Raw genomic sequence first — 23,184 nt, 5'->3', positions numbered from 1 at the left:
GTCCCCTCAGCGAAGGGCATCATGGGAAGACAAAGGGGTCATAGGGGCTGTGAGACACTCGCAGCTAAGGAGTTACAGCAGGTTGTGTGGGCATTCTGGACATCGGAGGACAGACTCCTAATCACGGGAATGGACAGAAAGGGGGTCCCCATGTCTTCTTCTCTTGGCCCCTGCATGGCCCAGATGGAGTCAGAGTCCTGCATGGAAGGAATGGCGGGGCAGTCTTCTCTTTGACTGGCTGAATTAGAGAGGACGGCAGGCCTGATGACTATAGGGACTTTTTTTTTTTTTTACCAGTAATACTCCAAAACCAGTTGATGTCCAGCAATTCCAACTTAGGGGAACCCCGTGTGCGCCAGAGTCCCTAGAGGGTGGTTGATGCTGATTTTTCAGAAATAGATCACCAGCCCCTTCTCCAGAAGCAGTTTTGGGTGGACGCAAACCACCAGCCTTTCAGTGAGCAGTTGCATGTGTTCACTGTTGACAGCACCTAGGGACTCCCCATCGCTACGACTGAAGGTCTGATCCCCAGTCTTATTTGGGACCAGTGAGCAGGGTCTGGGTGATACACTTTAAACTCTGCTCCCATACTGTGGACGAGGAGCACACACCTTCTGGGGATTGAGATGTTATGTGAACCATGGTGATTGGGAAGATGGGACTTTGGAATCAGACAGATGCAGAAAGGTTTATTGGCTCTGTTGTGAAACCAGCTAGGGGTCCTTGGTTCGAGTTCTGAACCTCTCTGAAGTGAATTCGATCTTGCAAACATGGGCCAACAACAGCCCACACCCATCATTGTTGAGTGGCTTCCCACTCACGTCAACTCTGTGTCAGAGAGGAGACCTGCTCCGTGGGCTTTCCTGCCTGTAATCTGTATGGAAAGCAGATGGCCAGGTCTTTCTGCTCCAGTACCTCTGGGTCCACTTGAACCACCAATCTTTTCAGTCAAGTCCCAACCATCTGTACCCCCCAGGGACCTCAGGGACAATAAAAGTACCTGCAAGGGGGGATGCTTATCACATGAAGTGATGCTCAAACAGTGAGGGGCACCAGGATCAGGTGGTCAGTAAGTGGCCACAAAGGATGTCATCACTGTGGTCACTGGTGTTAGTTGGGAAAGAGGGGGTCTTCGGGTGAAAAGCAAACCCGGGACCCAACAAGGCATCTAGGAACCCAGTGGAATGGGAACAGAAGCATCGGCTGTTGCAGTTTGAAAAGCTAGCTAGTTTAGGGTTATTTATTAGTTAAAATTTTAATTATATGATTTAGGTAGAGACATGTCACCGGGGATGCTAAGTAATTAGAAATTAAGGAAAGACTATGGATTTGCGTTCCTGAATTGATCCGACCCAAACCCATCCAGGGAGCAGGAAATTAAATTCTAACTGATTAGCTTACTGGCAGAATGCTACACAGAAATCGAGATGACTGGAGTCTGAGGAGCCCCCAGGAGATCCTTGGAGGTGTGGCTGGACACACAGACTCTACCGACGAGTCCCATCCTGGCATGAGACGGGACCACTGGCCACCATGCCAGCCACCAGTGTTCCGTACCAGGCAGAAGAGGTTGTCTCAGATTTTAAGCTTGGTTCAAGTGCCAGATGTGCAACCCCTGTGAAGGAAAAGACCCATCATGACTGAGTCACAGGGTGGGGATAAAGTGCAAGGAGGCCCTGCCTGAGGCAGCATGTCCTCGGCCAGCCGATCTCTATGCTGACCTACAAGGCCCGGGGGTCTGTACTGAGCCAGGCACTGCCTTTAGTAAACAGAAGGAGACAAGTTCATTAGAATACTCGAAAGTCGATTTGAACAATTCCCATAGTGTATTGAAACGTCCAGTTTCATGTTTCTCACGTACGATTCTGTGTGTTGTTTTCCTTTACAAAACCCGAACCCAACAGGGTGTCTAGATGCAGGGGTCACGCATTTTCTATGCAGGAGACCCAGGTTCAATTTCCAGCCAATGCACCTCATACACAGTCAGGAACCAGCAGTCAGCGGAGGCTGAAGGGTTTCAGTGGAGTTTGTTGACCAAGGTAGACCAGGAAGAGACCTGCCTATCTACTTCTGAAAATCAGCCAGCAAAGACCCCAGGGAGCACAATGGCTGCTGAGTCATAGCAGATCATGGGGCAGGATCGATCAGGCAGCATTTTGTTGTGTTGTGCATGGGGTCACCCTGAGTCAACGGCAAACCAAACAGCAGCTTGTAACAAAGAGCTCTCTAGTATCTAGACACCAGATACAGGTTAGATGCTTAGTATGCGTTTCTTGAACAGGGCAGAGTTAATATAGAGGAAGCTGAAGACAGAGTTGCCATGAGTCGGAATTGACTCGATGGCATTGGATGGGTCGGGTTGGCTATAGACACAGTGCTATCCCAGTGCAGAGAAGGAGGGAGTTGTTTCTAGCTGCAGAAGATCAGAGTGATAGTTCTGTGTGGAAAGATAGAAAAATACCAGGCTGCGCCTGCTTCGGCGGCACATATACCAAAATCGGAACGATACAGAGAAGATTAAATAAATAATACCAGACTAAAGCATGGCTGATCTACAAGTGGAAGAAAGTAGGGGCTGGCGATGGGACACTCTACAGTATTAGATAGTGGGACAAAGGGTGAGGCTGAAAGGGAGTCGAGTGAAATCGCACGCCCACGGACCAAAGATCCATAATCACGACAAATTCTACACCAAAAAATACAGAGCACAACCACAGTGAGTGTCCTGTCACACTCACCAACACGGCTGCTGTCCCAAACCCTAAAATGAGGGTGCTTTGTTTTGTATGTTTTCCTTGATATGAAATCCAAGAGCAGTGAGTCTATACAGGCAGAGTCTGGGTCAATCATTCCTCAGGGTTATTGCAGGAGGGGGTGGGGGGAAATTGGGGGCTAATAATAATGAGTACAAGAATGAAGAAAATGGTCTAAAATTGATTGTGGTGATGACGGCACAAGTCTGTTTAATACCGTTAAGTCACTGAATTGTATGGTGTGTGGATTTAACGTCGATAAAACTGTTTAAAGGATTTTTAAAAGATCCATACACTGCATTTTATGTAAATTTTACATTACGAGAAAATACACGGCAAAAGAAGTCGCTTTGACTAAAGATACAGTAGCTGATGTATTCAGAGGGATGTACAGGTGATATCTGGAAGTCACTCTGAAATTCATAAAATATTAAGGATTACGGAATGAATGAAGGTGGCCAGATAGATAAGTGTGATTAAAGCAAAGCATTTAAGAATGTTAATAGCAGAACCTAGATGTTGCTTATTGCCATTGGTTCAATGCTGACTCATTGCCACCCTATAAGACAGGGCAGAACTGTCTTGGTGGAATTCTGAGGCTGCAAATCTTTACAGGTATAGAAAGCCTCATTTTTCTCCCTAGAGGTGACTAGTGGTATTGAATCGCCAACCTTCCAGTTAGCAGTCGAACGCATAACCCATTCCACCCAGGGGTAGTATGAAAATTCATTGTGTAAAAAAAAAAAATTTAAACCTTCGGTTTTGCCATTGGAAATGTTCAGAATAAAACGTTGGGTGTGGGAGTGGGGATGGGGGTGCATGGAACTTAGAACTGAGCAGAGCAAGGATGTGGAGAAACCAGAAACCTTGTGAGCTGCTGGTGGGGATGTAATATGGGGCAAATGGGAAACTCACTTGGGAAATTCCTCAAAAAACGGACTGCCACGTGACCCAGCAATTCCACTCCTAGGTATATGCCCAAGGGCATTGAAAGCAAGGACTGCCACCGATGCAACCGATGTTCAGGACAGCCTTGCTCGTCATCGCGAAAAGATAGCGCCAACGAAGACATAAGCAACTAACCAACACGTGCTCTGTTCACACAATGAGCCCACCCGGCCAAGGAAGGAAGATCCGAGCCGTGCCACGAGGGGGATGAACTGGGGAAACACGCTGCTGAACGAAACCACTCAGACACAGAAGGGCTGACTCTGTGTGATTCCCCTGCTATCACACACCTCGAAGGGTCTAGTCCGAGAGGGCGAGCAGAGGTTGCCGGGGCCTGGGGGCCAAGGCAATGGGAAGCTACTGCTCAAAGGGCAGTGCTGAGTCCCTACTCGGAAGGATAAGCTGCGCTTCAGAAACGGACAGTGCAGAGACTCTATTAACGACACTGCGTTACGCCTCTTACAACGGTGGCCAGGACCATGGAGAGCGCCACAAGGACCGCCATGGAAATGATCTGGCAGCTGGCCTGAGCTCTGGGAGCCGCTGCTGCCTGCTGCCCACGCTTTCACTAGCCGGACGCTCACCTCCCCCTGATCTTCCTCCTCGGGGCTCGCCCCCCAAACTCGACGTGGGCCCCATCCATGTGGATGGTGGCTATTTTAAATACTCCCCATCAGCTACAAGCCAGATAGCGATTTATCTTCCGGCTGCAAGCAGAGCTGAGATGATCTGGCTCAGGCCCGAGGCCGACCGTTATTTCATGCCCTGTTAATTCCTAATGCAGTGACTACAATATCATTCCTGCTTTGAAAAGAGACGCCTCCCCCCCCACACCCCTTCCTCTTCTTTTCTTTTTTTTTTGAGGGGGGTGGGTGGGTGGGTTAATATATGGTCTAAATGTCCAAATAAAGAACGTCTCTTCTGATGAGGTGGAATCCAAACCCCAACCTTGTCCTCAGGCTGCAGCTCTCAGGACCGGCCCTGGGCTCTTTGGCAGTTCATGGCGGGAGGGGGTAGGGCGTCCACCTACCTTTCCAACAGCCCAAGGGGGTCAGCAGCACGGCAATGAACTTCCCTTTCCCTACTGAAAGCGTCAGTCAGCGGTGATGGCTGGCGGTTCTGCTGGGCAGATGGCCCAGGCCAGGAGCTTCCAGTCCATCGTGGAACCGTCTCGGACAGATGGCTTTGTCGATGCTGTCCACATGCCATGCAATGGCACCACCAGCCTCTACATACTGACAGTCCGAGGGGTCCCATCAGGGGGTTGTCACCACCATGTGCACCGTGCATCAGAGTAGAGAGGCCCAGGCCCAGAAGGCAAACAGTCTGATGTGGTGGACGGTGCTGGGAGGGATACTGACCTGTCGCATTTGGGGTCCCCTTTGGCTTCCAGACCTTTTTCCATCCCCAGCCCGCCCCGGCAGACTCTGCCGCTGCTCCTTGCTAGCTCTCATCCATTCGGAAAGGACATCATCACGTTCGGTAGAAGGTCAGCGAATACAGGGGAGCCCTCAAGGAGACAGCTTGAGACCATAGCCCCAACCAGACGCCAGCCCTCACGAAGATGGTGAGGAACAGTCCGCCCTGTTGGGCATGGGATGGGACTGCCATGGTGGCCAATCACAACATGCGACCTGACGTCTGCTCTTGGGACAGCTGCACCCCCACATCATCTCCACCGTTGGGGTCACCACACTCGACTCACTGCCTTCGAGTTGATGTCGACCCACAGTGACCCTGTTGGATAGGACAGAACTGTCCCTGTGGGCTTCCAAGTCTGATACTCTTTAGAGGAGTAGAAAGCCTGTCTTTCCTCTGCTGGTGGTTTTGAACTGCTGATCTTGAGGTTAGCAGCAAGCATGTAACTACTACAGCCCCGGGGCGCCTAGTCACTGCACTAAACCCACACCAAACTCACTGCCAGTGCATTGAAACCAACAGGCTGATAGGCCTAAATCTGCATGGAGGAGCCACTTCACACAGGCGGAGGTTTCATCCGTAAAACAGAGGACTTCCCAGCTACCTCCTTTTTCTTTCTTCCCTGCCAACCCCCGTCCTGGCCGACCTCCTGACCACGGTGCCCAGTGTCACTGGACAGCTGATTGAGCTGGCTGCTTCTCCTTGGCTTACAGACAGGACAACCCATCACGGAACTAACAGCTCATCAGCTTCAAACGCGACTGCCCCCAGCCTGTCTCTGGTGGAGAAAATCAATGTGCCTTTGAGTTGCCTTGTGTATCCAGGGCCCCAGACATGGAGAACAAAAGGAGCTATACCGCTGAGTTGTTCCTGAGTAGGCCTGAATGTTTTCCTGGCCTGGGGGAAGGCTTATAGCAAGTTATATGTTAAACGGTAGATCCAAATATCTTTATCGTGCCCTTGAACTGAGGAAATGAAATCAGGTGGTGGAAAAACAAAACAAAACCACAGAGCCCAAACCATGTGACTCATTGTCTGCTTCACTCAGCACATGGTCCCCTTGATGTGGGTGCTGAGTCAGTGGTCACTTGTCTGAACGCTCCAGCCAGCAGACTCCAGTTCAACCCTAACACGGTGTCATCGTCGCTAGTATGTTGGCAGGGGTAGGGGCCTGGTGATGCCCCACAGCTGGTGAGCTTTCCATGGTACAGTCACTCTGGACAGTGATTTGGTAGTTTCTGGTAAAACTGAAAATGCTCATTCTTCCAAAAGACCAGACATCCCCCAGCCATCGAGTTGATTCTGACTCATGTTGACCCCGAGTTACGGTACAGAAGGCTCCATGGGATTTTCTCAACTGGTAGGGGCGCTGGTGACACCATGGTTATGGACTTGACTGCCAACCGAAAGGTGGATGGTTCAAACCCATCCAGCCACTTGGCAGGAGACAGAAATGGAAGGATCACAGCCAAGCACACTCGATGGGGACATTCTACTCTGTCATAGTGTGTCGTCGTGAGTAGGAATCACCTCTATAACAACACGTTTTTCTGGAGGCAGATTGGCAGGCCTTTTTCCCTCAACACCCGGGGTGGGTGTGAGCTGCCCCTCTTTAGATTAGCAACTAAGAATAAACTATTTGCACCATCCAAGGCCATTGCTCAGATCTCATAATTCAGTAATCCCCAGTCCAGGCTGCACGTGCACCCAAGCAGACATGAACGACGATATTTATCAAGGCTGTGTTCGCAGTGCTAAAAATCTGGGAAGAATTGAGGTTCTGTCCCTGCTGTGTATGTGTGGGGATGGGGGTTGGGGGGGATAAAAAAAATAGAACAACCGCAGACAGGGGGATGGCTCAAGAGTCTGTACTCCCAAACCCCACTGCTGTCAGTCTATTTCAATTCACATCGACGCTACAGAACAGAGCAGCGCCGTCCCTGAAGGTTTCCAAGACGGTTGATCTTTTGGGGGACAGATGGCCACATTTTTCTCCCATGGAGGAGCTGGTGGGTATGAGCTTAACCCACTGCACCACGAGAGCCCTCGTACATGTTTGTATTAACAGAGCAGATAAAGGTCAAGGAGCTCTATCAACCTCGAGCTGATTCAGAGCACTACGCTAAGGAAGAAAGGCAAGCCACACAACAGGAGCTCCTCGGTGGCACCAGTAGATAAGCTCTGGACCACTAGCCGAAAGGCTGACAGTTTGAATCCACCCAGCAGTACCTCTTAGGTCAGGCCTGCCAATGTGCTTCTGAAAGCCCAGCACTGAAGCCCCCATGGAACAGAGTGACTGCTAACTGCAAGGTCGGCAGTTTGAAACCACCAGTCCCTCTGAGAGAGAAAGAACAGGCTTCCTACTCCTGTAAAGACTTATAGACTCCAAAACTCACAGGGAGGCAGTTCTACCGTGTCCTACAGGATCATCGACGTGATGACTGTGAGATGATGTGCTGACAACTAGGAAGCTTCCTCCACCACCCCGCCAACTCTGAACTCCCCGGCCCTGTATATCAGCTGAGGTTTGTGCACCTCACTGAGTTGTTCATGACCTTTATGGGACTTCTCAATGGGGCAGTGGTTAATTAGGTGACCAGATTTTAACGTTGGTAAAGAGGGACACCAGCAGGACACCATTGATAAAACTCATATCCTGGCGAAATAGCCACATGGCAGCCAAAAACCGTACACCCTAGCTTTCCGTGCATTCTTTCCAAAAATCAGGACTTTTTAAAAATGCTGCGGGACGTGGGGAAAATTGTTAAAAATTGGACTGCCCCTCCAAAAGTGGGACGCCTGGTCACCTTGGAAGTGCTTGGCTGATGATTAGGACCCACCCAGCTGTCCTGCAGGAGAAAGACCTGGTAGCAGGCTGCTCTGAAGGTCACAGCCTGGAATGCCTGTGGGGAAGCTCTGCTCTGCCCTGGGCGGGTGCTGCTGAGTTGGCGTTAATCTGAAGGCCGAACAACACCCACGTGGGCATGACTCTCCCCTCCCTTTGACCACGAGTCCAGCGGGGCAAGAACGCAGCTGGTTTCTGGTTTCTCTGCAGCCACCACAGGGCTTACACATGGTAGACCGCCACCAATATTTGCCGGCAGACTTACAGGAGGGTCCTCCGCTGCCCACCATCCCATGGGGCCAAGGCATGATCTGCCCCCACTCCTGTGGCCCCTGAACCCTATGGGAAGTCGCCACTCACCACAAGGCTCACTAAGAACAGGGGAGCCAGTCTCCTGGTGTTCTGCAAGCCCCTTTCCTGGAGTGTCCTGGGAACAAACCCTCCTTCCTTCTCCTCCTCCTCCTCCTCCTTCCCCTCTTCCTCCTCCCCTGCCCTCCTCCTCTTCCTCCTCCTCCCCCTCTTCCTCCTCCCCTGCCCTCCTCCTCTTCCTCCTCCTCCTCCCCTCCTCCTTCTCTTCCTCTTCCTCCTCCTCCTCCCCTGCCCTCCTCCTCCTCCTCCTCCTCCTCCTCTTTCATGGGTCCCCCGCGCCCCCGCACATGTGTCTACTCATTAGTCTGTAAGCATGAGAGCCACAAATAACTCGAAACACAAATACGGGCTAAAAATAGCCATAAATCATGCCGATTCTGTTTGGTGACAATTCTAATTTACAACCTGGGGCGGGGGTGGTGGGGGAGTGGGAGAAAATGAACAGTGTGGCTATTTATTTATCTAGTTATTTATTTATTTACCTATCTATCTAGATGCTGGGTTTCTGAGCCACTGCCAGGGAAGCATTCTGCTCTTATTCATGGCCCAAACGTCCGGATTCACGCACTACCCCGGATGCAGCACAGCGGGCCCGCAGCCTCCAGGGTGCCGGCTGGGCTGCTCCCGGGAGAATTCCTCTTGGTGGCGGTCTCCCAGGGCCACCGGGCACCTCCTGCTTTGGGCCCCTCCTGGCCTCCCCTCACTGTCTACCTATGCTGATGGGAGACAGGGTCCCATGCCTCCCTCCCTGCAACAATGGTCACCGTCCTGGAGATGGTTTTGAGCGAGCTGCGTGGCGTGTTGGTGGAAATCTGCATTTTAATGTCCCATGCAGTCAATTAAAGCCCACTGCGCGAACAGCGAGCACCGGAGAAGGTGGGGAGGGGGAGTCTGCTTTGTTCGTCACCATAAAGCATTGTTATTAGGTACCAGAAAGGGGAAAAAACCCACATAAAACCAAAGTTATCTCTCTCTGTGGGGTAATATAATAAAAGCCATTTGATGCTATTTTTAACAGCCATAAAAGCACATGATTAACACTGAAGAAGTCGTCGTGACAAAGCGTGTCACCAGAGACGTCAGCGCCTCGGGGCAATCTGTTGAGCGCAAGTGGGCTTACCATCCTAGCTATAGATCAATGAGGGGCCCAACATGCCCACAGATGCCCAGACGCTACTCTGTGCCCACCGGAAATACAGGTAGCTCAGTGCGGATGGCAGAGCCCTAGGTCAGCAAGTCCTGCCCTCTCCCTCCACCTCTGGGACACCCACCCAGTGATGGGGAAGAGGCGCCAAAGGGGGTTCCCAGTGGCTGCCCAGGATGAGAGCCCAGGAGGGTGGAACCAAAGCTAAGAAACCAACCTGCCCCCTGGTTCAGGCTCCACCCAGTGACCAAACCCTAGAATATCCACCAGACCCTGAGATGTTTGAAGCACCCATTGACCCCGCAGCCCTGCAAAATCACCTCCCCCCCCTTTCTGTCTCCTTGTTCTGCTGTCACCTTTAACATCCGGGTGCTCTCTGAACGTGAGGTACCCATGCAGGGATGGAAGCCTTTGTCAGTCAAGGGAGGAGGCACTGGGTGAAGAATCAAGGCTCCTGGGGGACGGTGGCAGAGGTGACCGGGCCTCTGCAGCCTCCCACACTCTCCATGCACCCAGAGACTTCTGGGACCAACACAAGAAGCGCTTCTGCAGAAACCTTGCAAATCTGAGTCTCTACACCGTGACGGCCTAGGACATGAGCACCTTGGTCAAACCACAAGGCCAGCATGTGGGGGTTGGGGGGGGGGGGATAAAAGAAAGGAAACCAGCTCCTTGGCAAACAAGACCTCTACGGCCGGAGGGGGCCGCCGCCACGTTCTTTCAAGGCATTCTATACTCGTCTCCAAGCGGGACGCGGCATCTGGGGAACAAGAGAAGCTCGTCCGTCGATCTTTACCTCCACTCCCTGGACCTTCAGTTTCATGTGGTCTTCTCTGGTGGTTTTCCCGTCTTTCCTCTTTTTCCAGCAGTACCCGTCCTTCCTGTACTTCACCTTCTTCCTGTTGTAGAGTATCATAGAGCCATTCTGCGGTCTGGGAACAACAAACGGTGACGTTACCAAGAGAACGAACGAAGCAAGAGAGACATTTATGAAGAAAGATACCGCAGCCAGTAAAAGTCTCTACAGGAAAGCAATATTCCACATTTGTGGGACCATACGTTTCACCTTTCATCGCCGCTCCCTGGATTAACCGTGTTTTATGGGCAGCCAATATTTGCTTGTGGATTTGGCACCTAATGAATTAAATGCGCCCGTGATGGGCTTAAAGCACATCCCCTCCGTAACAGCCACCGGCTAATAGGGATATACGACGTGGGGGCCTGCTCTCCGCTCTAAAAAGCAGGCAAAACAGAGAGAAAGCAAGAAGAGCCGAGGGGTGGGGGGTGGGGGCCGTGGCAGCCTGCAATAGCTTATCTCGTGTAGAAGGATTTTCTGCACATCTTTTAATCCATCACCCAACCTTAGGAAATAAATAAGTTTAACGCAGATGCTAGATGACTATGTTAAGAACAGACCAATGGAAGAGTCAGCCACAGAGTCCAGATGCTCTTGATTCACTGCCCGAATTTAGGTTACCACTAGATACAGCGCATCATCACCAGGCGTCCTTCTCAAGCGAGCTAAGTACCCGATTCTTTCCCATTTGGGCTTCAACTGTCGGAGAGCTCCGAGCCTGCCAGGTGAATGCAGCCGTTGGGTCCACAGCCACCGTATCTTATAGAAAAGTGTTTCTTGCTCGCTAAGCAAGTGGGGCCTCTGTCCTCGCGCCGGATCAAAGGATAACTGGAAAGAAGCTTTGGTTTTCCAAAAAGATTTCATGCATCAAGCGCAGAGGACAGCAGGGCCACGTGGGGGAACTTGTCTGGGGTGGGGAATGCCCAGAAGGCAAAGACTGAATCCCATTGGGCTGCTCAGGGCACCGGCTCCAGCAAACAGCTTCCAAAGTCAAGGGGTTTTTGTTTGTTTATGTTTATTTTTTAACCAGGGATGGGCAGATTCAACCTCCCAAAGAGATTCTCTCAGCAGCCCACCGCCCACCTCCATGGTCAGCTCTGTCTTACCTGCCCCCACTCACCCGCCCCCCCGGGACTCGGCGGGCGCAGAGGCTGACAGCATCATTCCATCTCACTCTGGGCCAAGGTGAGACAGCTCTTTACACAAATAAGGCAAATGAAGTGGCTGCATCTGAAGTGAGCTGGTTTCATGAGTCCCTGCTACAGCAGAGGTAAGAAAATGATCAGGCCCTCCCTCCCCGTAGGCTCGGGCAAGAGCCTCCACGTGCTCTTTCCTTTGAACAATGGGCCGTGTGGCACTTGGACTCTGACGATGGAGCTATCGATGTCTTAATATTCCATTGTCTGTAGGGAGGGGGAGAAATCGTGCCAGGATGACAGCAGCTAATTGTAGCTCCCACCTAGCTCGACAATGTCATCCAGCAGCCATATGATGACTAAACAGCCATTCCACTGGAAATTAGAGACTTCCAACAGTGATTCCAAAGACTTCATTGTTTCTCCATCACTGTTGTTGTCAGTGTTGGTTTCCTCCCGAAGTCTGTACCGACTAAAACAATCGGGAAACAGCTTTGCACACTTGTCACAATGCTGTCTGTCAGCCGACGGCATTTGTCTCCCATTTACAAAGCTGCACTGAAAAACCTTCCTACTCGCCTCCATTTCTAAGGCTTGCCGATGGGACCAGCTCTGCCTGCCTCTTTCACTCCCTCTCTGCGAGAGATACTTGTACCTAATTGCCAGAGCTCTCGAGCCCCTCCCCACCCTGATCAGTCCGATTTGAAGGGCCCCTGAGTAGTCCCTTGATGGTGCAAACTGTTAACCTGCTCAGCAACTAGTAGGGAGGTTGGAGGTTCAAGTACTCCCACAGGAGTCTTAGAAGAAAGGCCGGTAATCTCTTCTAAACAAAATCAGTCCCCGAGAAAGCTTAGGTGTACAGTTGCCTCTGGTATACCTGGGGCTGCCAGGAGTCAGAGTGAACTGGGCAGCAATGCGTTTCAAGTTCAACCACTGTGCCTGAGACCGCAGCCTACAAGTAAGCAAAAGAACATTCCCGATCAAATACACATCTGTGCGTTTGCCTTTTCTTCTCCAAAGAGAGGAAGATGTCCATGAGAGTGTAGGCAGGGACATCTCTGGACCCAGAAAATGTACCCACTGAAGTCAGTGCCACATTCATCTCCCCCAGCTTCTCAGGAGCACACGCATGCTTGTGAATTGCCCCAGCCTCTTGATAGCTCCAAACATACGCGAGGAGGGGTGTCTATAGGCAATGGTCCCACATTGCAACTGGTACGTCAACTGGTACGACCCAGATAAAATGAATCACCTCAAACACCTACGTACACCCATCCAAAGAAACCCATATTCCTCCGACAACCCACCCTCTGCCATGCTGAGAATGGTCCTGTCCTTGGACATTTTCAACAGGACACGATCCTACAGGGAGCTTAAGTGTCCAACTTAAATGGCATTAATAAATGGAGTCATCATTTTAACTTGCAATAATGAGCAACCTAATCGCCTTTAATCCACCAATCTGGTTTTATTAAAACGTTCCTCTGCTCTGCGTGATGTGGGAGGGGAATGGCAAAGGAAAATCGGGCACACTGCAGACAGACTGACACCCCCCCAAAGGCAGAGAAAACGTATTGCAGTCCTCGAATTAAAACAAGAGCCAGTCGGAGACCAGAAAAGATAAAAAGGAGGCATGGGAGGAGGCTGCTCTGGGCCAAACAGGAGGGAGGGCACGCTGGACCAGTAAAGGCAGGACTGGAACACATTTCCTGAGAACACAAATGGTGATGCCCATCTGAGAAGGGCAGGGAAGTGGGGGGGGGGGGGCAGGGACTGTGTGGAGGAGGGACGGAAATGAAAAGAGGCCAGGGGGCCCTGCCACTTCACCACCCATCATCCCTGTTAGTGGCCATTTACTATGTGCCAAGCAGGACTGACAGAGGCATATCTATCTCTATCTGTATGCCCATACTTACATCTATATCGACCTGTATTCATATCTATATCTCTACCCATAATTACATATGTCTATATTTATATCTACATCTCTATATATACACACCTGTTTATATATATATACACCTCCACGTGTATCAACACAATATCGACACCTACATCTACATGTACACCAACCACTGGCACCTGTGCCTGTACCAACATCTACTAGACCAGCAGCATCTATAGCAACACCAACACTGACATGACGCACCCACCCCAACATGTACATCAGCTTTGGCACCAACATCTGCCATGAAATAAATCGCTGCCCCTACACCAACATTCATGCCGACACCGATGCCAGTATCTGTCTGGTAACAACACAGGTCCTGGCACCTACATCTATAGCAACACAAACATGCACACTGAAAGCTGCCGACATCTACACCGCAATGACGCTGACACCTATGTCTATGCCTGGCAACCACGCCAACACCGACATTAAGCCAGCTCTGGCATCTATACCCGAGCTGAACCAGCATCTACATGAACAACAAGATCAACACTTGCACCCATAATGGCACCTACATCTGTATCAATGCCAATATCTATGTCTATTTGGGGCATGCTCACACTAACCCTGTGAGGTCAGTACCGCTGTCATGCCCAATTTTAGATGAAAATCCAAGGCTCTGCAGCCAGTACTTTTCTGAGCAGGATTCCTGCCAGCCAACTTAGAGCAGCATGTCCTCAGCATCCCCCTCACCCAAAGATGGCCAGCAGGGTGAGTATCCAGGAGTCTTGGCCCTGTGATTGGATGCACCTGAGACTTGCTTTCCTCAGCCTCGCAGAGACCCCTGTGCTGCATTAACCTCAGGTTGTCCACAGTGAACGCTGAAATGGGAGCCCTCGGTCTGCACCCCTCCTTTTCTCTCTGACTCGCCCGCTCCCTTGCCGCTGTGTCCTGGAACTGCCTTCCAGATCACCAGCTGGCACTCCGAGGCCCATCTCAGGACGTCCTTCTGGGAGCATCTGGATGAAGACTACCCGCTTCACAAAGAGCCTCAGGAAAACAACCCAAGGCCCCCCCTTGCTGAGGAATAGCAGGAGACAATGAGCCGAAGGGAACTTCATGCTGACCGAGAAAGCCCCTCGCCAAGTCCTCCTCTCACCTGCGAGATGCACAACCAGTAGAACCAAACAGAATTTTCCTTGCACTCTGGTAAGGAGACTATGGGGGCAATGGAAAAACTAACCATAAACAGAACGAGTAGAAAGGCAGGTATAAGATGAAGCTATAAATTTATTGTGACAGCTGTGGTCAGTTACCATGCAGTTGACTGTGCCTCATGGGGACCCCATGGGTCCAGCACGTAGCTGCACCCCAGGATCAGTTTCCTTTCTGAAACAGATCCCCAGGTCTGCGTTCCGAGATGCTTCTAGGGAGGAGTTGAACAGGTAATCTCTTGGCAGGTGCTTAACTGCCTATATCCACAGGCACCGCTGCAGAATCTATGTGTGTGCTATATCGAAACAAAAAGCCAGAAGAAATCATGGGGAAAAACCCATTCAGTATAGAGACAAAGAAAATTCAAGGCCTAGGCAGAAACTTAGCAAAAGATTCCTAAAATTCAAAAAGAAAACAAATGAAAAAAATACTTCTAAAAGACACAGAAGTAGATGTCAATAAATTAAGAAACAGCATATTCTCAGTTAGGAAGAGTTACGAGGATGAAAATGTGACTCTTTCCAAAGTTAGTGTCTAAATGTATTGCAATCCCATTTGAATTTTTTGCTAGATCTAGGAATATTATTAAGAGAAGTTGGAAGGTTGAAAATGCCCAATAACAAGACCAGAATGCCCAAACTAAACCAAACTCACAGACAATACCTCAATAACAAGAAAACCCCCAACAATTAAGACCAATGAGTAGAGAAATTCCAGCTATCAGCTCACATTATGATTTTAAATGTATGAACTTGAGACATGAAAAAGTAGGCTGATAAAACAGAATAAAAATCCAGAAACATGTACATATGAAAGTTAGCTTTGAAAAAGTCTGTTGGAGAAGGGATTAACTTTGTATTTTTTAACTATTTATTGTGAGTTAGGTAAAGTTTTACAAAACAGATCATCAGTTTTCAACAATTTATACATATTTGGTTTCAATGCATCCATTTCAATCCCTTCAACATATCATCACGTGTAACCCACTTCCTCCCTATGCTTCCTTTTTCCTCCTTGGTCCTAGGCCCTGTCCTTGGGTAAAGGTTGCCTTTTTTATCAAAAATGATTAATTATTCTAACACAGGGGTGAGTTCTGTTCCAAACCTGAAGCGTAACTAAGCTGTAGTCTTGGAAACACACCTTTTCATAGGTTAACTTATTGTATTAACTAAAAGACCTATTAACTGGCTAATAGGATAACTGGATAAGCATGTGGAAAAATCTATTTGCTTGCATCATAAAAACCAAAATCCAAACCCACTGTTCTCAAGGTAGTTCCAGACTCATAGTGACCCTATATAGCATTTCCAAAAGTGTAAATCCTTCTGAGAGCAGACAGCCTCATCTTGCTCCTTTGGAGCTCCTGGTGGGTTTGAACAGCTGACCTTGTAGTTAGCAGCCCGATGTTTAACTCACAGTGCCACTAAGGTTCCTTACTCAACATTGTTCGCCAGTCTAAATTCAAAATAGATCAGAGAATCAGTTGTGATAAATAAAATCACACATGCTCTATTATAAAACATAGGTGAATTCTTTATCATTTCAAAGTGAGGAACACTTTCCTAACCAGAACTCAAAATCCAGAAAGCCCAAACTAAACCAAACTCACCAACAATGCCTCATTTGCAAGACAGAGGAACCATAGGGGACAGGGTAGAAGTGGCCCTACAGGGTTCTGACACTGTGACTCTTCATGGGAGTAGAAGCCTCATCTTGCTCCCCCAGAGTGGCTGGTGGTTTCGAATGGCTGACCTTGAAGTTAGCAGCCCAACACGTAACCGACCCACTAGGGCACCAGAGCTCCTACCGGAAAGACAGGTCCAATTAATTACATAAAAATGAAGCTTCCACACTGTCTTCCCAAGCAGCTGTCCCATCTCACATTCCCAATCGAAATGTGTGAGCATTCCAATTGCTCCGCTTGGTCGCCAGCCTTCCGAATTGTCAGCCTTCTGGAATGTCGCCATCCTCATGCGTGCGTAGTGGCATCTCACTGTGGCTTCAGTTTGCATTTTGCCAATGATGGATGATATCAAACATCTTTTCATGTCCTTATTAGCCATTCAAAGGATTTCTTTGGTAAAATGACTATTTGGATCTTTCATCCATTTCTAATTGAGCTCTTTGTCTTCTTACTCGTCGACTGTAAAAGCTCTTTATACGTAGTCTGAATACAAGTTCTCTGTCAAATACACCAACCTACACATGGTGATTCCATGTGCCTCAGGGTGCTCTGGGTGCTCTGGGCTGGGTGGGTTCCCCCAACAGCCTGAAGGTAATAGCTATGTGAAAACTGGCTCCCCAGAGACCTTCATAAGACGCATATTCAACTATTATCTCCCAGTGCCTATCTGGGTTTTTCTGTTCTTCAATGATTTCTTTTGAAGAAGAAAGTTTTACGAAGTTCAATGTACCCAAGTTTTCATAGATCATTATTTAGTGTCGTGGCTCATAGTTTTTTTTGCGTGGGTTCCTTTATCTATCTATCTATTTATTTATTTATGTATTTATTTTTGGCCTCGTCCCAGGTCAGGAAGGTCTGCTCTTATTCCGTCAAATCTGCATCAGCCAGTTTTTAAAGGACAGAAAAGTGGTACCACTGGACTGAGTCAAACTGGGAATTGGAAAGACATGGAAACAAAACCAAACGAAAAACAGGCAGCCCCACTGAGCCTGGGCTCTCCCAGGACTCTCTCTGTTTCCTTCTCTGTTTGAAAAACCGTTTCAGTTCTTACAGTTCCTTCTAGGACTCGCTTTGAGTGGACTTTTATCAGACAAGGCAGGAAGGTACTTCACTTGCTTTGCTTTTCATGTGGCTCTCCAATTGCTTCCTCATCATTGGTTAGTGTGAAAACGTCCGTCTTCCCTCCCCGGAGACCTTTGTGGAAAATAAGTGGACCATGCACTTAGGCTCTATTTCCGGACTTGATAATCCGTCCCCATTGTCTATGTTTCGCCGATATCCCACTGCCTGGGGTGGGGGGGTTTGAGGAACCTGGGAGTGTAGTGGGTTGGGCTGCTAACTGTGAGGTCGGCAGTTTGAAACCACTAGCCCCTCCTAGGGAGAAAGATGAGGCTTCTGTTCCCACAAAGAGGTACCATTCTGAAACCCACAGGGGCAGATTTACCCTCTTCTGGGGTGGCTATCGAGTGAGTAAACGGGTTGTTTGAGCTTCGTGGCAAGTATTAAAATCAAGAAATCTAAGTCCTCCCATGTTGTTCTCCCTTTTCAAAATATTTAGGCCAGCTCTGTGGTTTCGCAGTGCCTGGCGGTTTCGCAGTTACGTGTTGGGCTGCGATCCATAAGGTTGGCAGTTCAAAACCGACTAGCCTGCTCCACTGGACAAAGATTGGGCTTTGTACTCCCATAAACCTTTATGACAGTGGTTGCCAACCTGTGGGCCAAGACCCCTCTGGGGTTCAAACGACCCTTTCACAGGGATCGCCCAGGAGCAAAATGACAGTGATGAAGTAGCAACAAAAATAATGTTATGGTTGGGGGGTGGGGTCACCACCACATGAGGAACTGTATGAAAGGGCTGCAGCATGAGGAAGGCCGAGAGCCACGGAGTTACAGTCTCCGAAACACACAGGGGCGTTCCACCCTAGAGCATCCCTAAGAACCCACGTGGACTCCATTAGCTGTGAGTTTATTTGTTTGAGGCGCTTTTATTGCATATAAATTGTATGGTTCACACGATCGTGTCTGTGAACACACACACACACACACACACACACCCCTGCAGGGATTGTCACAGGGAGGGGTTGCGTGGAATCTGCAAATCCATTTGGAGAACACTGTTAAATCCATTAACATACACGGCCTCCAGTCCAAAGACAGGGCAGGTGGCTCCTTTCATGGGACTCCCTCGGGTCTCAGTGAAGCTCAGCACTAGGGAACTAAAATTTGTCCCTCAGTGCTTTATTCGGTTTGATTCTCTCACTAAGGAAATCGCTTTCTTGAGTCGATTTTTGGATTGTTCAGTTCTATTCCATGGAAAAATATAATTGATGTTTGCATATTGATCTTGTATCCTGTAGCCTCATTTAGACTCATTTATTAGCGTGTGATTTTCTGGGAGAGGTATAAATCCTTTAGAATTTTCTACATATAGGATTTTTTAAAAATCATTTTATTGAGGCTCGTACAGTTCTTATCACAATCCATCCATCCATCCATCCATTGTGTCAATCACATTTGTACATTTGTTGCCATCATCATTCTCAAAACATTTGCTTTCTACTTGAGCCCTTGGCATCGGCTCCTCTTGTTTACCCCTCCCTCCCCTCCCTCCTATAGGATGTTTTTGTAAATGCATTTTTTAATTGTGAATTAGGCTTGGGAAGTTTATATGTCAGACAATTAGCACTGCACTCAAGAGTCAAACCACTTATCAACTCCCTCTCCCTGTCCTCTCTCCCAATCCCCCCTCCCCTGATTTCTCTCCTCCCCCCTCATGGACTTCCATCCTCCATCCTCCCTGTCACCCTCCTCCTCCTCTGTTGCATCACCTTCCTTCCTTGGCCCTCCCTCCCTTGGGAGCCTCCACAGTCTGTTTCCTGGGGGTGCAAGTCTCTGTCTTGGTCTTATCCTCACTGCACTGCACTCTATTTGTCCTTCTGCGATTGGCTGATTTCCTTCAGCAACGTGTCCTCCAGGCCCATCTGTGTCATGAGGTGCTTTGTTGTTTCAGCATTGGTTTTTAGTGATGTATAGTATTCCCTGTGTGTACATATATGCTTTTGTTCCCGGTGAAATACGTACACATTCTTAAATGTTGTTGGTACCGGGTGCCATTGTGTCTGTTCTGATTCACAGTGACCCTGTGTCCAACAGAACCCAAGGCCATCGGGTGCTGAGTCGTCCTCACAATTGTTCTCATGTTTGAATCCTTCACTTTAGTCACCGTGTACACTCTCTCTAGAGGCATACTAGGTGAGATATAGGCAGGAGGGGGCACCTGACCCAAGCCATGGTATTTTCAATTGCCTCATCTGCTGGTTAAAGTTGGACATTAAATAAGAAAGACCAAAGAAGAATTGAGGCGTTTGAATTTAAGGCGCTGGGGAAGAATGAAAACGTACCATGGTCTAAAGACCAAATCAATTCATCGTGGAAGAAGTACAACCAGAATTCCCACAGAGCCAAGAATGGAGAGCCTTTGTCTTACAAGAGACCAGTCCCTTGAGAATATAAGGCTCGGTAAAGTCGAGGGGCCGCGAAAAAGAGGAAGGCCCTCGACTAGATGGGTCTGCACAGTGGTTGCAACAATGGGCTCAAGCGGTGTTCCGTTCTGTTGTACAGAGGGTCATAATGAAACAAATTCAATAGCCACAACAACGTGTGTGTTGGGTGTGGGGTGTGGATGTGGTGTGTGTGTGTGTGTGTGTGTGTGTGTGTGTGTGTCAGGGGGTGATCTTCAAACCGTTGATGAAGAAAGGCCATTATCTTTCAATTCCATTTTCCACGAGCTCTTTGAAGAACCTTTGGGTGTCCACGGTTATACATCTTTACAGGAGCAGAAAGCCTCATCTTTCTCCTCCAGAGTGGCTGGCAGATTCGAACTGCTGACCTTGTCATTATCAGCCCAGTGTGTAATCGATTGTGCCACCAGGGCTCCTAGATATGTTTTTCTCCTTCCTTTTCTTCCTGAAAGTGTTTTCTTTTCACCTTGCTGCACTGGCTGGAGCTCCCGGGCCAATGGTGAATAGAGGTGGTGAGAATGAACGGCCGCACCCTGACCACCCAAAGCTTTCGTTGGTGTTCACCATTCAGTATGGTGTTAGCGGTATCAGATACGCCAAAAGAGTGTGAAAAGGATTCAGCTTGAAGCGGCTCCAGCTGACGAAAGATGGGCCAGTGAGCATCAATAAAAATAAGAGCTGCAGGGGATTAACACGCATGAAGCACGGTTAAGTCCGTGAGTCCATAATGATGCCTAAGGAGTCAACAAACACAACCTGGGCTGGTCGCTGTTGGACGCTGAAGAGGAAGGGGAAGCATCAGGCAGCTACCCTGCCCCAGGATACACACTCTATCGAATCGCCAAAGGGAGGACATTCTCTCTAGTCCAGCCAATACATGAAGAAGAAACAAGAGAATTAAAATATGCCCCCTGTTCAGCGGTTACAGAATTATTGGATGGAGACATTGACGGTCAGGGGCTGCTGCCGTCACAAACGAGCCAGGCAGGCGCTCTGTGTCTCCCAGTGGAAGAACTTAACTCCACCAAATAGTGCTGTTGAAAATAAAAAGAATAAGGGCGGGGGGTGGGGGGGTGGCGGTGGATTTGAAATTATTCTGACCTCTTGATCTAACTAGCACTCTATGGGATCTGCAGAGGGCAGGGGGACATGGTCAGGGACGCCATGGGAATAAAGTCAGCAATATTCAGACTGTGGGAAACTTTACCGGACAAATGACCAGGCTTCTTCCACCAGGTCCCTGAGAGCCACGCAGTGAGAGAGGGGGCAAGAGCAGAGCAAGTAAGAGAGCGAGCCCTGGGGTGGTGGTTATGGATGAAAGGGGACTTGCATTGCTACGTCAACGAGGGCAGGGTGCAGCCCTTCCCTGGATATTGTGAGGGGTTGAAATGTGTCCTGTCAAACTAGGTGTTGGATAAACAAGGCCTCCTTTGTCATGTTAATGAGCACACAGCCATATCTGTGTGGGTGGTAAGGCTTAAGCCCAATCACTTGTAAAATACACAGAGATGCAGCAAGGGAGGTGGGAGGGGTGAAGGGGGAGGAGTGATAGGTGCCATGCCCCATGAAGACCACCAAAGAACAGAGGCTGAAAGAGTGTCAGGTCTTTCCCCAGAGGGAGAGACAGGGAGGAGAGAGGGGAGAGGGCAGAAGGGAAAGAGAGAGGAGGGGAGGGCCAGCAGGAGCGAGGCTTCTTCTGTATTCAGGATTCTAGCCTCCTGGGCTGCTGGAAAATACACTTTGTCCTTGAAAGCCACCCACTTGTGGTCTCGGTGCCATAACAGCCCTGGATCATGGTCAGTTGGCAGACACTGAGCCAAATAAATAAATGTAAATATGTTTACCTAGAGACACACACATATATTTGAAGCGACCAGCTAGCTAATATTTCAAACTACTATTAATTTTCCCAGTGGGTTGTAGAGGAGTGGTGACCAGTGTATTTGGGTATTTTTTAGAGCGACCTAACGTTTTGGAGATGCAGACTGAAATACTGAAAGGAAATGGTGCCCGTGCAGTGTCTCAGCATAATCTGGGGCAGATGATGCACGCTGGCCCCGGGGGCCATCATTGTTGAAGAATGGTGCGGCTTGGGCTTTCGGTGTCCTGGTGTGCCTACCTTGTTGCTGCAGCTTGTGTGCCCTCAGTGGCTTCGGGCTCACAGCGGCCCTGTATGGCAGTCTAGCAATCGCCCCACCCCCTCCCTGTGGGACCCTCTTTATGAGAGTAGATCACCAGGTCTTTTTTCTCATGTGTAGTTCCTGGGTCCGTGAACTCCCGACCTTTCTGCTAGAGTCCTCAACCATTGTGCAGCCAGAGCACCTCCCAGGGTCCACTTTAGATGCTTGGGATTTTCTGTAATGGATTTTTTAAGAAAAGAAGATCGCGGTGGGATTTAGAATAAGATCTTGTTATGGGTTAAGATGCTGGCTCAGCTCCTCACAGCTGTGGCACCACCTGAGCAAATGACTCAAGCTCTCTGTTATCCGCGGTAGTCTATGTAAACTGCCCGCGCAGAGGGCTGGCATCTCAAAGCTGCTCTTCGTGGTTCCTTATGATACCCCGGAACTGGGCCCTCGTATGAAGGGCCCCTTTGTGGAGCCACTGTGGCCAAAGGCCTCGGGGAGCCCTGGAAAGGTATGCCATAGGAAAGACAGTTCCTAAACACTCGGGACTCACACCCCTCATCCATCACCTTGGGGATCAAAACAGGAAGAGAGAAGACCGTCAGGAACTGACCACCATTGACCATCATGGAGGAACTGTGCTCGGGAGAGGTTTTGTCTGTCGCTATTAAATAGGGCTTCATAGAATATCTGGGAGCTGAATTGAAGATTAGTTATCCTACAGAATGAAAAGTCTAACTGGAGAAGTCAGTGTAGCCACCCAGCTCTGAGTTACGGCTCCTCCTGCTGGGCGCTCTGCTTTCCCTCTCTATCTGATCATTTCTAGCACCTGGACCGCCCCCCAAAACTCCATACTGACAACAGAGCTGCAGCCTGAGCGCCTAGAGACCCACAGACCCTTGGGAGCTGTTCTCTTGCCAACCCATTCCCCTGACCCTGACCTGGAGGCAGCAGATTTTGTATAGGCTGAGAAGCTATTGCTCTGCTGAATCCGTAAGATCTGCCCCTTGTAGCTGCCCTTTAAGAACAGAGGATGTTCCCATTTGGAGGGGACCACAGACAACATCGCAGTGGCTTCTAAAAAGCTTCTGAAAACCAGTGGCAGCTGAGTCACTTCTGACTCCTGCCAACAGAGTGGAACTGTGCCCTGTAGTTTCTGTGGCTGATTTTTTTCAGAAGATCACCAAGGTTCCTCGGCACGAACTTGAACCCCCACCTTGTCTATTCACAGGCAAGCGTGCTAACCTTCCCCCACCCCCACCCCCCACTCCCACTCC

At 49.4% G+C, this 23,184-nt stretch overlaps 1 protein-coding gene across 1 annotated transcript in view; it reads right to left on the bottom strand.

The window, feature by feature from the left end:
• The window catches only part of CAMTA1 (calmodulin binding transcription activator 1), a 1,074,576-nt gene that overhangs the window by 494,068 nt on the left and 557,324 nt on the right, over window positions 1–23,184 (bottom strand). Inside the window, exon 5 of the mRNA XM_075550584.1 lies at window positions 10,275–10,410. Within this exon, the coding sequence (XP_075406699.1) occupies window positions 10,275–10,410 (136 nt within the window). The remainder of the gene's footprint in view (window positions 1–10,274; window positions 10,411–23,184) is intronic.

The sequence above is a fragment of the Tenrec ecaudatus genome, chromosome 1 (genome assembly GCF_050624435.1).
Source record: "Tenrec ecaudatus isolate mTenEca1 chromosome 1, mTenEca1.hap1, whole genome shotgun sequence".
NCBI classification, from domain to species: Eukaryota; Metazoa; Chordata; class Mammalia; order Afrosoricida; family Tenrecidae; genus Tenrec; species Tenrec ecaudatus.
This window is presented reverse-complemented; position numbering and strand designations above follow the sequence as displayed.